The sequence below is a fragment of the Psammomys obesus genome, unplaced genomic scaffold, assembly GCF_907164565.1.
Source record: "Psammomys obesus unplaced genomic scaffold, mPsaObe1.curated_primary_1811, whole genome shotgun sequence".
In the NCBI taxonomy this organism is placed as follows: Eukaryota; Metazoa; Chordata; class Mammalia; order Rodentia; family Muridae; genus Psammomys; species Psammomys obesus.
Window position 1 is genome coordinate 5,008,725 of NW_026586816.1, and position 14,141 is coordinate 5,022,865.

At 41.9% G+C, this 14,141-nt stretch overlaps 1 protein-coding gene across 1 annotated transcript in view; it reads right to left on the reverse strand.

Moving 5' to 3' along the window:
• Slc24a3 (solute carrier family 24 member 3) overlaps positions 1-14,141 on the reverse strand; it is a 480,324-nt gene that overhangs the window by 404,784 nt on the left and 61,399 nt on the right. Inside the window, exon 2 of the mRNA XM_055602620.1 lies at positions 8,650-8,778. Coding sequence (XP_055458595.1) covers positions 8,650-8,767 — 118 coding nt within the window. The 5' untranslated portion in view covers positions 8,768-8,778. The remainder of the gene's footprint in view (positions 1-8,649; positions 8,779-14,141) is intronic.

Here is a 14,141-nt window from a genome sequence, read left to right on the forward strand (position 1 = left end):
GGAAGGAAGGAAGGAAGGAAGGAAGGAAGGAAGGAAGGAAGGAAGGATCTCAATAAAATGTCTTGACAATCATAAAGCGCTGTTAAAGTGAAAAAATAAAAATAACAGAGTAGCTAGCCCTTTCCTGACAGAGCCCAGGGCTTTTAAACTTGTGATGACTATAAAATAGAATGCCCCCCACTCCCTTTCATCTGGTTTGTCTACAAACTGGCTTTTGGCCTTCTGAAGTCAGAAGTCTCCACTCTCTGTTGTCTTCTCACCGCTGGATCTGTGAGAATGGTGTGTTGTTGCTGCCCTGAATATTGTAGCTATTCTTCCAACAATCTAACCATGTAGCCATGTTCTAGCGTGCCTGGAGAACAGGACAGTGACTGTAATGGGTCCTGTCAGTCTGCCCTCTTTTTCATTTCTGGTAAAGAAGATAAAAGGAGAGGCAACTCACTATGTGCACATAAATGACCACTGAGGACCCAATGATTCTACAAAGCTCACCCTAGTACTGATTGTACAATCTGTGAAGAGGGCACTTTAATCTCCCCCTTACAGAAAAAGGCAATGAAGCTCAGAGAATTTGGAAACCTCATGTAACACCAAAAAGGTGGAAAATGGAGGACGGGAATTATTTAGGATTTCCTCCAGAACTTAAATTCTTTCCATACACAAAAACAACTAACATTTTCTTCCTATAAAACATGTAATTTGTGACTGGGAGAATCTCTACTTCAGTGATAATCTTCCCGAAGTGAAAAGGGAATCAATACTGTCATCTTGATCTGGTGAGGAATGTGATGATGAAGCCAAGGGCTGAAGCTGGGCTTGAAAGACATAATTTGAATTATGATTTTTTTTCAGAGGCACTCACTGCCTATTGTCCTAGTAAGGGGTACTATTGCTATGATAAAACACTATGACCAAAAGCAAGTTGGGTAGGGTTTAACTGGCTAATGCTTCCATACAATGGTCCATCATTGAAGAAAGCCAGGACAGGAACTCAAACAGGGCTGAAATCTAGAGGCAGGAGCTGCTACAGACACCATGGGCTGCTGCTTAAAGGCTTGCTTCCCCTGATCTGCTCAACCTGCCTTCTAATAGAACCCAGAACCATCAGGCCAGCTGTAGCACTATCCACAATGGGCTGGGCCCTCCTACATCAATCACTAATCTAAAGTATGCCCCAATGGCTTCCTACAGCCTGATGTCATGGAGACATTTCATCAGCTGAGGCTTCCTCCTCTCCAATAACTAGTTCGTGTCATTGTTAACATAAAACTAGCCAGTACACCTTTGCAATAACAAGCATAAAAAGGTTTTTTTTAACTTTGGAAGAAATTAGTGTAGTAAGATCCAGAAAGCTGTTCGCCAGATTGGATTCTGCTAATCCCAATGCACTAGCCCCCACCCCCTTTACTTAGAAGTTGCCATATGACTGAATTCTGGCCAGTAGGATTTGAGCAGAAGTGGCCAGTGCTGCTATGCTCAGTCTCCATGTTTTGAACTTTCAATGTTTAGAAATGTCAGGCTTTGGGAGCCATATTTGGTGATACAAAAGCCCCTAGGTAATAGGACCAGATGCTCATGGACCACTTCTTAAAACAAAATCAATCAGGGATCACAATTCTGCTTGAGAAAGAAATCTCTCTGACTCAAAGCCCTGAATTTGTTATAGCAGCTATTAACCCCATCTAACTAATTCAGCAGAAAGGTCTGACACAAATGAAAAAGCAGAGCATGTTAGTTTCTAATTTGCTTCAGGTAAGAATGTGAGCAGCCGCTATTTTGATTCATTAAGAAAGCAGCAGCCACAATGCTGGGAAGATGGCTCAATGGGTACAAAAGAATTAGGACCTGAGTTCAAATCCCCAGCGCCTATGGAAAAGCCGGGCACTGCCATGTGTACCTGAAAACCCAGCATTGGGGTTGGAGACAGAAGGAGAGTGGGGAGTTCTCTGGTGAGCTAGCCTAGTCAAAATGGCAAGCTTCGGGTTCAGTGAGGAACCCTATCCCAAGAGAATATGATGGAAAATGAAGGACAAGCAGTCAGAGTCTCTCAGGCCTCTACAGTGTGCGTGTGGGTGTGGGCAGCCCTCCCTATATGCACAAACACTCATACAACACACACACAACCAGAGAGAAGAAAAATGCAAGTACAAAGAGAAGTTAGTGAAAGTTGTGTGACCTGGAACAATAAGGTATCAATTTTAAATCTTTAAACATCTTTTTTCTAGATTCAAAATCAGCAATGATAACACTGAGGTAGTTCCAAACAGTTATTTGTAATGGTTTTTGTGTATTTGGCAAAAATGTATTCAACAGGTTTTTTTTTTCTATGTGTTCAACCTTATTTTTGCAAGGTAGATGCCAGAAAAATCTAAGTTTGCATTTAAGTCAGCATTAAGTTCCTATTGGTTCTATTCCAGGGAATGTGAGGCTGTCTGCGGGCATCTATACACACTGAGTGTCTACGGTGGAGGTGTCTCACTTTGCTTGTAAGTCCCATCACCTTGGGTAGGCTGTTTATCCCCATCTGGATGTTGATCCTTCCTGTAAATGATTACAAGCTGAGACTTTTAATGCTTTGTAGATTGGCCATATCCAGCCCTGCATTAAATTAGTCAGCTCTGGTGTTATTGTTTAAACAGTGAGATCTCAACATGCTGTTCACAGCCAGAATCTTGTGTGGATTTTGCCCATTTATATCCAAATTCTTGCTATCTCCCACAACACTTACTCCTCAAACCCACTTCATGTAGTTTCCCTCACAACTGCCTCTAGCTTCCCTCTGCTGTTCTAATTCCCATTTACCTCTTGGGTTATGTGGTGTCTGGTCATTCTCCATGAACAGTCCATATCTTGACACAATCCCTTAGGACAGTCTTTTGCAAATCTCAGCTTGGTCTTGCAACACAAGGTCCAGGTGTCCTTCTTGTCTCCAAGACCTTAGACCCAACTAAGGCAAGGGGCACAGTGACCCATGAGCTGATCCTCTCTCTCCAAAGGGCCTCACACCAAATCCCTTCAGCTGTTTTTCTCCTTCCAAACTGTGTTTGAGAGAGGTGCCCTAAGAAGAAATCCATTTCCTTAAAGTATCAAAGAACTGAACACAGGGGGAAGATAGAGGTTTTTGCAGCACGCTGCACAGTATATAAATAAACCCTGTGTACACAGAATCATTATAAAGAATTCATTTCTGCTGCAGTTGTCCAGCACACCCTCAATATTACATTTAGCTAACTTAATTTTCTGTGGATCAAATTTATTCAAAGTGAAATTTCTCTTAATAGGTCATCTGAGTAAACAATTTCAAGTGTTATTTGCCAAAAAAACAATATGTTTCCATGCTTCAGATGAAATCGGCAGTGTCAGGCTAAGAAAACAGCCTTAAAAACTCACAGAGAGGTGGAACAATTGCACACAAAAATTGGAGCCTAGAGGTCAGTCTTTTTCCTCAGTTAGAAGGGGAATAAATGACAGGTTTCCACTAAAACCAGAGGTAACACAATATGGTATTTTTATAAAAATCAAAAAAATGCATAAAATAATATATTCTTAATGTGGCAGGTATTGTGCAAAGAGTACGACACCTCAATGTTGCCAGACCAGTCACACACAACACTATTCTTTCCTAAAAGGTCCTGTCCCTGCTTCTCCAGGCTGGCAAATGGGGTGTTCTAGGCTGTTGACCTTCAGGAAGAAGTAAAGAGAGGCAAAGGGAGATGAGGAGGAGGGATAGGGATGAGTATGGGGGACAGAGCAGGAAAGGGGAAAAGAAGGTAGAGATGATTTGAAGTTATGGAAATGCAAGGGAGTTTTAGAAGAAACAGGGGCTGACTTGGGGTAGAAGCTTTGTGAGTCCGGAGATTTCTCTGAATTAGTGGGTTTATGTAAAGGGAAGAAAGATAGAGTGCTATTTCATGGCTGAAGAAATGCACCTCTGAGAAGCAAAGCAGTTCTGTGACACCAGGGGGAAATAAATGCCCCAACTCTACCTCCAGAGCCTGAATCTACAGGCTTCCTCTAACAGCATCTAAAACCAGGGTTTCCAAGGACATAGTCTTGGAACTGAAAACTGTGACAACATAAGTGGTAACAGACGGTGCTTTGGGACAAATGTTACATTAACTTCCACTTATGACCTTGACACCATGGCTCACATGGCTACAGCTCAGCTGGCACCCAGCATTCTCAAGGACCTATGCAAACAGTCAACCCTACAAGCACAGAGGGAATCCTGGTCCGTCATCTCTGTCAATGCAGGGCCACTGCTGGCATATCAAATAGGAAGGGAAAGAGTCCAGAAACCACAGGCTCCCTTCCTGGTCCCTACATTAAGACTTCTGAGAGCAGACACCACTGCTTTCAGCCAGCACAAGGATACTCATTGTGTTCTGAACCTCTTCAAGGAAACTGGACAATGATTGGTGAATGCACCCGCCACAGTTCACTCCTGCTAAATCTGCCCACTCAACAAGTCAGAGGCAGAAATGAACACAGCAGCTACCCCCACCCCTTACCACAGTTTCACTTTCCTCAGTTTCCTGTAGTCAAGCGCGGTCCAAAAATATTAAATGGAAAATTCCTGACATGAACAATTCATAACTTTTACATAACTTTTATTATAATATACTGATAGAATTGCTCTATTTCATTAATAGTCATTATTATTCATCTCCATTAAATTAAAGGTTATTGTAGGTATGCACATATGAGAAAAAAAAATGTATATATGTGGCAGGGCTCTGTGTTCTCCATAGTTTCAGACATCCACCATGGGTCTTCAGATATGACCCCAATGGAATGGGGATTGACAGCACTATCAAAGTAATAACAGTAAATCACAGCCTTACCTGAGATTTGGCTTTTAATTTTTATCTCACACAGTATCTGTGAATCTTGGGACTGCACTGAGTCAGCCAGGTTATGCCTGTCTGATACGTTATGATGACATCACTACCAGTCACAGGTGGTCAGTGGAGATAGCGGTGCATATTGCCTGCACAGGACCTTCAAAACTTGTCTAACAGATAATGGTATTCGATCCTCACAGTTCAGCTGACCAAGCTGCTCATCTCTGGCCCACTAGAGAGCACGGATGATGATGGACCTACCCTGGCCATCTCTTGTGGAGAGTGGCTATGGAATTGTGGCTCTAGGGTGCTTGCATTATAACTCACCTGAAATGGAGAGGAGGTGGACACCTACCAGTAGACAAAGTTTTCATTTCTTTATTTTTAATTGATTTATTTTTATTAGTTACAATTTATTCATTTTGTATCCCAGCTGTAGCCCCCTCCTTTGTCCCCTCCCAACCCCACCCTTCCTTCCTTATCTCTTCCCATGCCCATCCTCCAGTCCACTGATAGGGGAGGTCCTCCTCCCCTTCCATCTGATCCTAGCCTATCAGGTCTCATCAGTACTCATTGCATTGTCTTCCTCTGTAGCCTGGTAAGGCTGCACCCCTCAGGGGGAGGTGATCAAAGAGCCAGCCACTGAATTCATGTCAGAGACAGTCCCTGTTCCTCTTACTAGGGAGCCCTCTTGGACACTGAGCTGTCATGGGCTACATCTGTGCAGGGGTTCTAGGTTATCTCCATGAATGGTTCTTGGTTGGAGTATCAGTCTCAAAAAGACCCCTGTGCCCAGATTTTTTTTTTGTTCTGTTGCTCTCCTTGTGGAGCTCCTGTCCTTAGTCATCAGGGAAATGTAAATCAAAAGGACCCTGAAATTTTACCTTACACCCATCAGAATGGTTAAGATAAAAAACTCAAGTGACAACACATGCTGAAGAGGATGTGGAGAAAGGGGAACCCTCCTCCACTGCTGGTGGGAATGTAAACTTGTGCAACCACTTTGGAAATCAATCTTGCACTTTTTCAGAAAATTATGATTAGTGCTACCTCAAGATCCAGCTATACCAATCCTAGGCATATGTCCAAAAGGGGCTCAAGTATACAACAAGGACATTTGCTCAACCACGTTCATAACAGCCTTATAAATAATAGCCAGAATCTGGAAACAACCCAGATGTCCTTCAGTTGTGGAATGGATACAGAAATTGTGGTACATTTATACAATGGAATACTACCCAGCAATTAAAAACAAGGAAATCATGAAATTTGCAGGCAAATGGTGGGAACTAGAAAAGATCTTCCTGAGTGAGGTAACCCAGAAGCAGAAAGACACATGTGGTATGTACTCACTTATAAGTAGATATTAGACATATAATATAGGATAATCAGACTAAAATCTGTACACCTAAAAAAGCTAAGCAAGAAGGAGGACCCTGGGTAAGATCATCAATCCTCATTTTGAAAGGCAAATGGGATGGACATCAGAAGAGAGAGAAAACAGGGAACAGGACAGGAGCCTACCACAGAGGGCCTCTGAAAGACTCTACCCAGCAGGGTATTAAATCAGATACTGAGACTCATAGCCCAACTTTGTGCAGAGTGCAGGAAATCTTATCAAAGTTTGCATTTCAACTCACACAAGAGGTCCTAACTGTATATACTTTATTACCTCAGCACCAGTTATCACCTGCGAAAGGGCAGCGTGATTGCCATAGTTTCTCAGGAGCAGACAGGCTGAGAGAATCTTATTACGTCTCCCAAAGCCCATAGGTTCTAATCTACTATTCGAACTTAGACGTGACCCCAAGATCTAGGTTGGACGGTTGCAAATGGAGATAACAGATACAAGCATCCGCTCTTCATTCTTGAGATGTCTGCAAGTGAGCTAGTGAGACAGAAAATGTGTCCAGAGAAGACCCCCGGACATCTTAAATCAGCCTGACCAACAATCTCTTCCATGATGAAAGCATGTTCCAGGGCCCATGCTGCCCCCTTGCAGCAGCTGCCAGTCACATGCAGTAGCTGCACACCTGACACGTGCTAATACAACTGAACATCTGGGGCATCTGCATGTTTTATTCCATGTTGTTCGGGCTCATTTGATTGGATTGTAATGAATTTTATGCACACACATGTTTGTCTATGTAGCATAGATATGCCCGGTGCATGCAAAGCCCAGAAGAATGCACTGGATTCTTGGAACTGGAGTTATAGACATCTGAGTGCTGGGCATAAAAACCTGGTCCTCTGGAAGTACTCTTTATCATGGAGCCATCGCTCTAGCCCTATTCTATTTGATTTAAACTGTCATTGAATATTATCATCCAGGGTGCAGTTAGAGATATTTCACAAGAACAGCATTCAGGCAAGGGAGTGTCCCCACAGTTTGGGGAAGGAGGGGTTGTTTTTGAAGAACGCAGGCCCCGACAGGATAGAGTGTGACTAGGACTCTGCTCCAGGCATGCCCATCTTCCCTGTAGTGTGGTTCTGAGTCAGGTCCCAGAGTGAGTCCTAGTTCCTATAGTCTGTAGATGAATCAAGTAAGGGTAATAATTCTGGCAGCAGATTCCTTTGCAACCATTATTTTTAATGTTTTATTAGCATATATTAATTGTACCTAACAGTGAGTTTAATTATGGCATTTCCACACATGCACATCATAGCCATCACTGTCAAGCAGGCCTGAGCTCTCTTTCACTGCCTCCTACCTAACTTCTCCCTAAAACCTTTCATCTCTTCTTCTCTGAACAACCTCAGTAGATGCTAAGTTTGCATTTTGTTTTGTTTTGTTTGTTATCAACGTGGACATTTTTGTTGCTACCTATGAATCTGAGTCATTTCTTCCCTTAGAATGACTTTCAATGTACCTGAAATTTCTACATCTATGTCTATGAGGAAGCCATTCCAAATAGAGTGAGCAATGCTACTCACAGCAAGACTTCTCCCCACAAACAAAGAAAGCCTTCTCCACGAATCCTGTATATAGACAAACTCAAAGGCTATTTGCCACCATGCCACGTTTTACTCTGCTCTTTTCATCTCAAAACAAAAGTGAGATTTCCTGTACTGTGGTTCCTGTCTTCTTACACCCAACTTACCATTCGCCTAGTAATTGAAGAAATATGTTGAAAACTGACTACCAGAAAAGATCACCAACAGAGTCCATGTAGTAGAACCTAGTTTCCCTCTCCTGTCTGTTCATACCAGTCCTTGATATGTCTGTGCTTCTTAGGTCATCCACAACTATCCACTTCCGAAATGGCATTCAAACCTTTCATGGCCATTTTCACTTATAGCTAACATAGCTTCCACATATATCACTAAAGTTTGAAAATATTCCTTGTGAGCCTTTAATAACAACCCACAGTAACATAAACCCTGCAACTCTAGAACCATAGGTTATATAGTATTTTGTGGGTAGACATACAAGTATCTAGTTTTCATTTTTTCCATTTATGCTTGAGAAATTATTATTAAGATACTTGGTAAGGTAAGGGAAGCTCCTTCTACTCATCCTTCCAAAAAGGAGTAGACATGCATGACTTCTTGAAATACTTTCCATAGCAAAAGATCTAAGGCCTTTGGGAGCATATTGACAACTATTTATCCACACCAAAGATGAGTCAGGTCTTAGATATAGAATCGTCATATTGTTAAAATCAAATGTGAGTTTCTGATATACAAACCCTAACCATCTTTAAAATCTTTCTAGATCAGAACTTAAAGAAATGTTGCCCAGCTCATCCTCGGCCATAATCAAAGATAATGGCAGCCATTGGTAGGACACAGCCACCACTGTTACCTGGCTCAGTGCAGTTCTTGCTGCTCCGAAGTCCTGCATCTTCAGAAGTCAGTGTATCATTCACCTGCATCAGCTTCCTCCCCACCATCCATTTTCTGTCTTCCCCAATGAGATCCATGAGGTCAAGTTCTGGAGAAGAAAAAAAAAAATGTCACCACATATCACTAACAACTGAATGTCAGTCTTTACCCATTCTTGAGAGCCTGTACCATAACCAGTAATCATTTTTCTCTGTACCCCATGGATGCCTTTAAGACATCTTGAATCTAACTATCTGAGGGCTTCCTCTGACTGCTCAATCCTACTGGGCCACAGAAGAAATCCTCTACCCAATCACAGGAAGGAACTTATATATAAATACTTCATTGCTTGAGATGGATGACAGTGAGCTATGCATTCTAAACTGAATTCCAGTTTCCCACAGTGTGAATAAACTAATGTCTACAAGATAAATTTCTTGATAAAGTATATTTGATTGATGGATGTCTCTTTTCTTTCTCAATTTCCTACACCCAATGACATGCTAAGAAATGTTTAATAACCAACAATAGTGAGGGAGGCAGTCTAGACTTGTAGCCATTGAATGATTACCATGACATCGAAACTCTCACAAGAGCCAAATTTAAGCTAGAGATATGATACCATGGATAAGGGAGGAGATGGAAACAATGGACTCTGCTGAGTCACTGTGGGCTGCTTTGGCCTTCCAGTGTCTATACCGCCACCATATTTGCTTAAATCATCTCACATAAAACAACTTCAGTTGAATGTATGCTCAGAATCTGATTTTGGGGGGCTACCCAAACTAAAGCATCATTTCGCCATCCCCAAAGCTGTGGCCTGTAAGGGACCCAGAACAAGATTTCATAAAATAAGAGATGAAGGAAAAAGAAGACTACAGAAGGCATGTTGAGGGTGAGCATAGCAATGTTTGGATCTCTGGATGGGATGACCATGGAGATGAAAGTGTCAGCACAAAGAATAAAGAGGAAAGAGTACTTATGGGAAGACGCTCCCTGCCCTGCTTGAGGCATGCAGAGTCTGAAGTTCCTACTAATACGATTATCAGCAGAGAATCATAGAGCAAGAGAGCTAATACAAAAGAGATACCAAACAGAGAAGGCCATGGGATATAGTCCAGATGGGGTCTCTGTAGGTTTCATGACTAGAGGGATAATCCATGCATACATCTGTATAGTTAGTGATGACTAATGAGAATAAATAGAAAAAGAAAATCTTTGAGAACCTAGTATTTCTCCAGAGAACAGGAGGTTAAACGAATTCAACAAAAGATTATGAAAGGAATGGAAAGAAGAAATCATAAAAAGTAGAGAGAAAGCATCCAAGGAAGAAATATTATCAGTCTTGAACACCATGGACAAATCCATCAAGACAAAGATAGAGAAATGAGATCCTGAGCTTGGCATTGGAGTTATTGGAGATGGAGAATGGTCAGACATGGTAGCTCTTTCTAGTGGTCTGGACCTAAGGAAAAGAATTATGGGAGATCATGGCCTCTGAAATGTCTAGAATAGCAATGGTTAGAAAAAAATGGTGGTTTTGGGTTTTTGCTTTTTGAGAAAGAACTTAAAGTTAGGTGGGTAGAAGGGGAGAGAGGATCTGGAAGGACTTGGGAGAGAACAATATGATCAAATATATTAAATTTTAAAAAATGTCTTAAATAATAAAAAAAGATTTTAAAAATGGTTCTAAGTACGAGATAAGGGTCTAATTCTTCAGTTCAGCAGCATTCACACAGAATACAAGGTGCACCAAAACACACAATGTGATATTCTGAAATAGTCAACATAACACTAAAGGCCACCATCTGTTGTTTAAAAGAAGGAAAATCCCAACCGTTCTATTTTTACCTATAAAGACTCTAAAGCCAGATGCTGGGGTGAAAACCTGCTAGCTCAGAGAGGCAGGGAAAGTAACCAGCTGACCTTCCTTCTCAGCTCAGGTCTGGATGGGAAAAAAAAACCTAAAAGGCTCACTAGCTCAGCTGACAGCCCAGGAGCAAAGGGTCAAAAACAAACAAACAAACAAACAAACAAACAACCCAAGGCCAAAGGCTTGCTAGCTCAAAGCCCAAAAAGCCAGGGAGCTGGGTAGCTGAAGCCTAAGCTAAAGCCAGAGTTTGAGCTAATCCCTTTCTTCACACTGTCTTAAATACCTCTCACTCAAAGTCCCTTCTTCACTTTAACTCCTGTCAACTGGTTTTTTGCTCTGCCTCTTGACCGAGGGTTAACTTTATTAAATCCTGTGTATGGAAATCTCTTGGATTAAAGGTGTGTACTGGGGCTCTGTGACACCATAATCATCTGTTTACAATAAACAGAAAGTTTTGGATTAAAGGTGTGTGATAGAGTTCAACCACACCAAAGAAATGGAGTTTCTTTGGAGTTCACAATGGAATCAAATATTCTGAAATGACCATCTCCTAGCCTCTATTTTTACAGTGACTGTAAATTTCCCAAACAATTTTACCTTCATTATGGAGTTTGATTCTCACAGTAGTCCACTGGAGATTATGAGCATTACCTCTCCAGCACCAAATTGCTGTATGACACAGAAGGTGTTTTGTAAGCATAAGCTGAAGTCACCATTTTCACCTTATACATGGATAACTTAGGGTCCTGTACTTTCTGCAAAGTACAGTGTTCATCTACATCTGACTTCAAAAGCTACAGGTATTATCAGCAGCAAGTGAATTCAGGTTTTCCTTACATGTAGCCCTAGTCTGAAGTGAAAAGTTGTCAAGCTATCTAATTAGAACTTAGGCAAATAGCCAGAAAACCACCCATAGTCAGAGAAAAGGTGAAACTCTCCAATAAACAATCATTTCAATTCCCAAATGTAAGGAAACTCTATGCCAGCTACATGTATTAACTTGGCCAAAATTACCAGAACAACACATAAGAAAGGATTCCAAAGTTCTGGGTAGCTTGTTTAACCTGAAAGGCTGATCCTATAACTAAAAATGATGTCAAGAAGAAGAAAAAAAAAAAAAAAACTCCAGGAACTCATAAAAAAAGAATAAAGTCAGTGACCTTAAACTCCAACAAGCAGTCTTAAAACATAAATGCACGATATTAAAAAGTATTGAAAGTGTCGGAGAGAGGTGTTTGGTGTTCGCTTTGTCCCATGCTAGGTCAGGAGAATCCCCTAAGATGATAATTGAGCACTGCTGACTTACAGATGTGATCCCAGGGTGAATGTGCCTGGGGATAGAGAAGTAGGGAAGGTATGTATACTTCAAGCCAGTTGCTAAAATAAGTGAGGACCACTGGGACCCTTTGAAAGCACTATGAGCCAGAGGAAAAGCTTCCCAGATACACAAGATGTGAGGGGATACGGTACTGGTCTACCCGTGCGTTCTCTCTCATGACTTTAAGGCTATTTCCAGAAACATTAATTCTCTAGCTTTTCTTTTTATTTATTTCTTATTTTAAAAGCGTGGCTGTGTGTAAGTGTTTGGGTAAGTGTATGCATACTTCAGTGCCAAGTGTCCATGAAGGCTGGAGCTGGGGTTCTAGGCTGTTGTGAGTCACCAGATGTGGGAGCTGGGAACTGAACTCAGGACCTCTGCAAGAGCAGTATGTGCTCTTAACTGCTGAGCCATCTCTTCATCCCTGTCTCCAGCTTTTCTAACCTACAACAAGGAGCTCCAACGTAAGCTCTGCAGCACAGCAAAGGCCTTGGACAATGAGATGCAGGTTCTGGAAGCTTTATGGTGCCAGTGAGCCATACCAAGTTCAGAACAACAGATATGGGCAGAGTATTCAATATCCGCCACTCCACGTGGTATCTAAGTAGTCATGCTGTGGTTGGCAGAGTGGTCATTCTATTGTCTGTCTTCATAGTGTGGGTCAGAGAAGGGTGCTCTCTGAACCTGCAGTCTCAGGGTTCAGAAAGACCCTAAAGACTTGCAAAGAAGCAGACTCCCAAAGTCTTTTGCCAAGTTTCCATGGATCTGTGACCCTAAGAGAAAAGCTGATACCAATTAAGAGATGTAAAAGCAAAGCCAGCTATTGTAGCAGAAAATTAGAGGATTTTTTTCACATAATGATTCAATATCTTCAGGAATTAGACACTATTAAGACAGCACCTCAGCCTTCCAAAACCTACAAACTTTTATCTCAACAAAAACAGACTTGACCACCGATCACTGATACAACAATGATGTTCAGTCTGAGAAAATATTAATAATAATAATAATAATAATAATAATAATAATAGTAACAAAGTTCAGGGAGAACAAAGTTTGATAGTATTGTAGTTCAGTTTGGTTTCCTCAAAAATCTGGTAGATGAGAAGGTTTTAGGAATTCTTTACCTCTGAAGCAAATAATTCAAAGTAGAAGTAACTTGCCTAAGATCATAGACAATCTATGGCCATATAGAATACTTTCCATAGAGTTTGTTATTCTGCTTATTGAGCAACTATTATGTTTAAACAACTTTCCATTTTCAGTATGTTTTATATTCAGAATAAGCCTATGTGGAAATATTAGCTTCATTTTTGCAAATGCAGAAATGAAATGGAAGCAACTTGCCATTGTCACACAATGAACAAGTAGCAGAAGAAAGATCTGAATCCAGGATCAACGGTTTCAAAGGCCAGCTTTCCTGGCAGATTACTGGATAAAAAGTCTCACCCTGGTTACAAGGCACAGCTAATAAGGAGACAGATTGGGAAAGAGGCCTGCATCTTACAATAGGGGTGGGATCATCTCATTGGATCTATTGAACCTCCCCCAGAAACTATCATGAAGATGAATGGCCCACCTGGAAAGAATCACAGACAAAAGACTCAAACACTTGTACAATCTCACTCTGTGCATGCCACGCTGCTCAGTGTAGTTTCCTAGAACCTGGCTATCTATGACATGGGCTGTTCCAGTCTTGCACTTGGAGAGAAAGGGCAAAGGGTGGGCCCTGGAGACACTAGGATGCAGGGGAAAGTGAGGCAGATCTGCAAAGGGTGCCCACACTTGCTTTCTTCATTGCTCTCTCCTAACTCACCTCCCTGGCTCCTTGTCCTTCTCTGCTACAGCAAAAAGGCTGCTCTGCAAAGCTACACTAGAGCAATGTCAACAAAAACACTTGGCCCCAGTCCATGGCATTCTTGGCTTCTCATCTGCCAGGCCCTGAAAGTTGCATGTTGCCCTAATTAGTCAGAGGAAAGGAGGGAGGTAGGGGCTGAGCAGGGGAAACAGCAGGCTCTCATGTCACAAGTCACCACCAGGGGAAACTGGTGGTCTCAGGGAAGAGGTGACAAGAAGGGGCCAGAGAGATGCTGTGGGGTGCTGCTGGCCGAGGAGGAAACTCAGTTCTCAATCTGAGATTCAAGCTGCATGTACTGAGGAAGCAAAGAAAGTGGAGGCTGGGTGCCAAGTTTCCATTACAGAGCTGTGTTCACCCTTTTGCACTCTAGCACACACTCCTCCCCCCTTCCTCCTGTTCTTTCTCTCCTATTCTCCTTCCCAT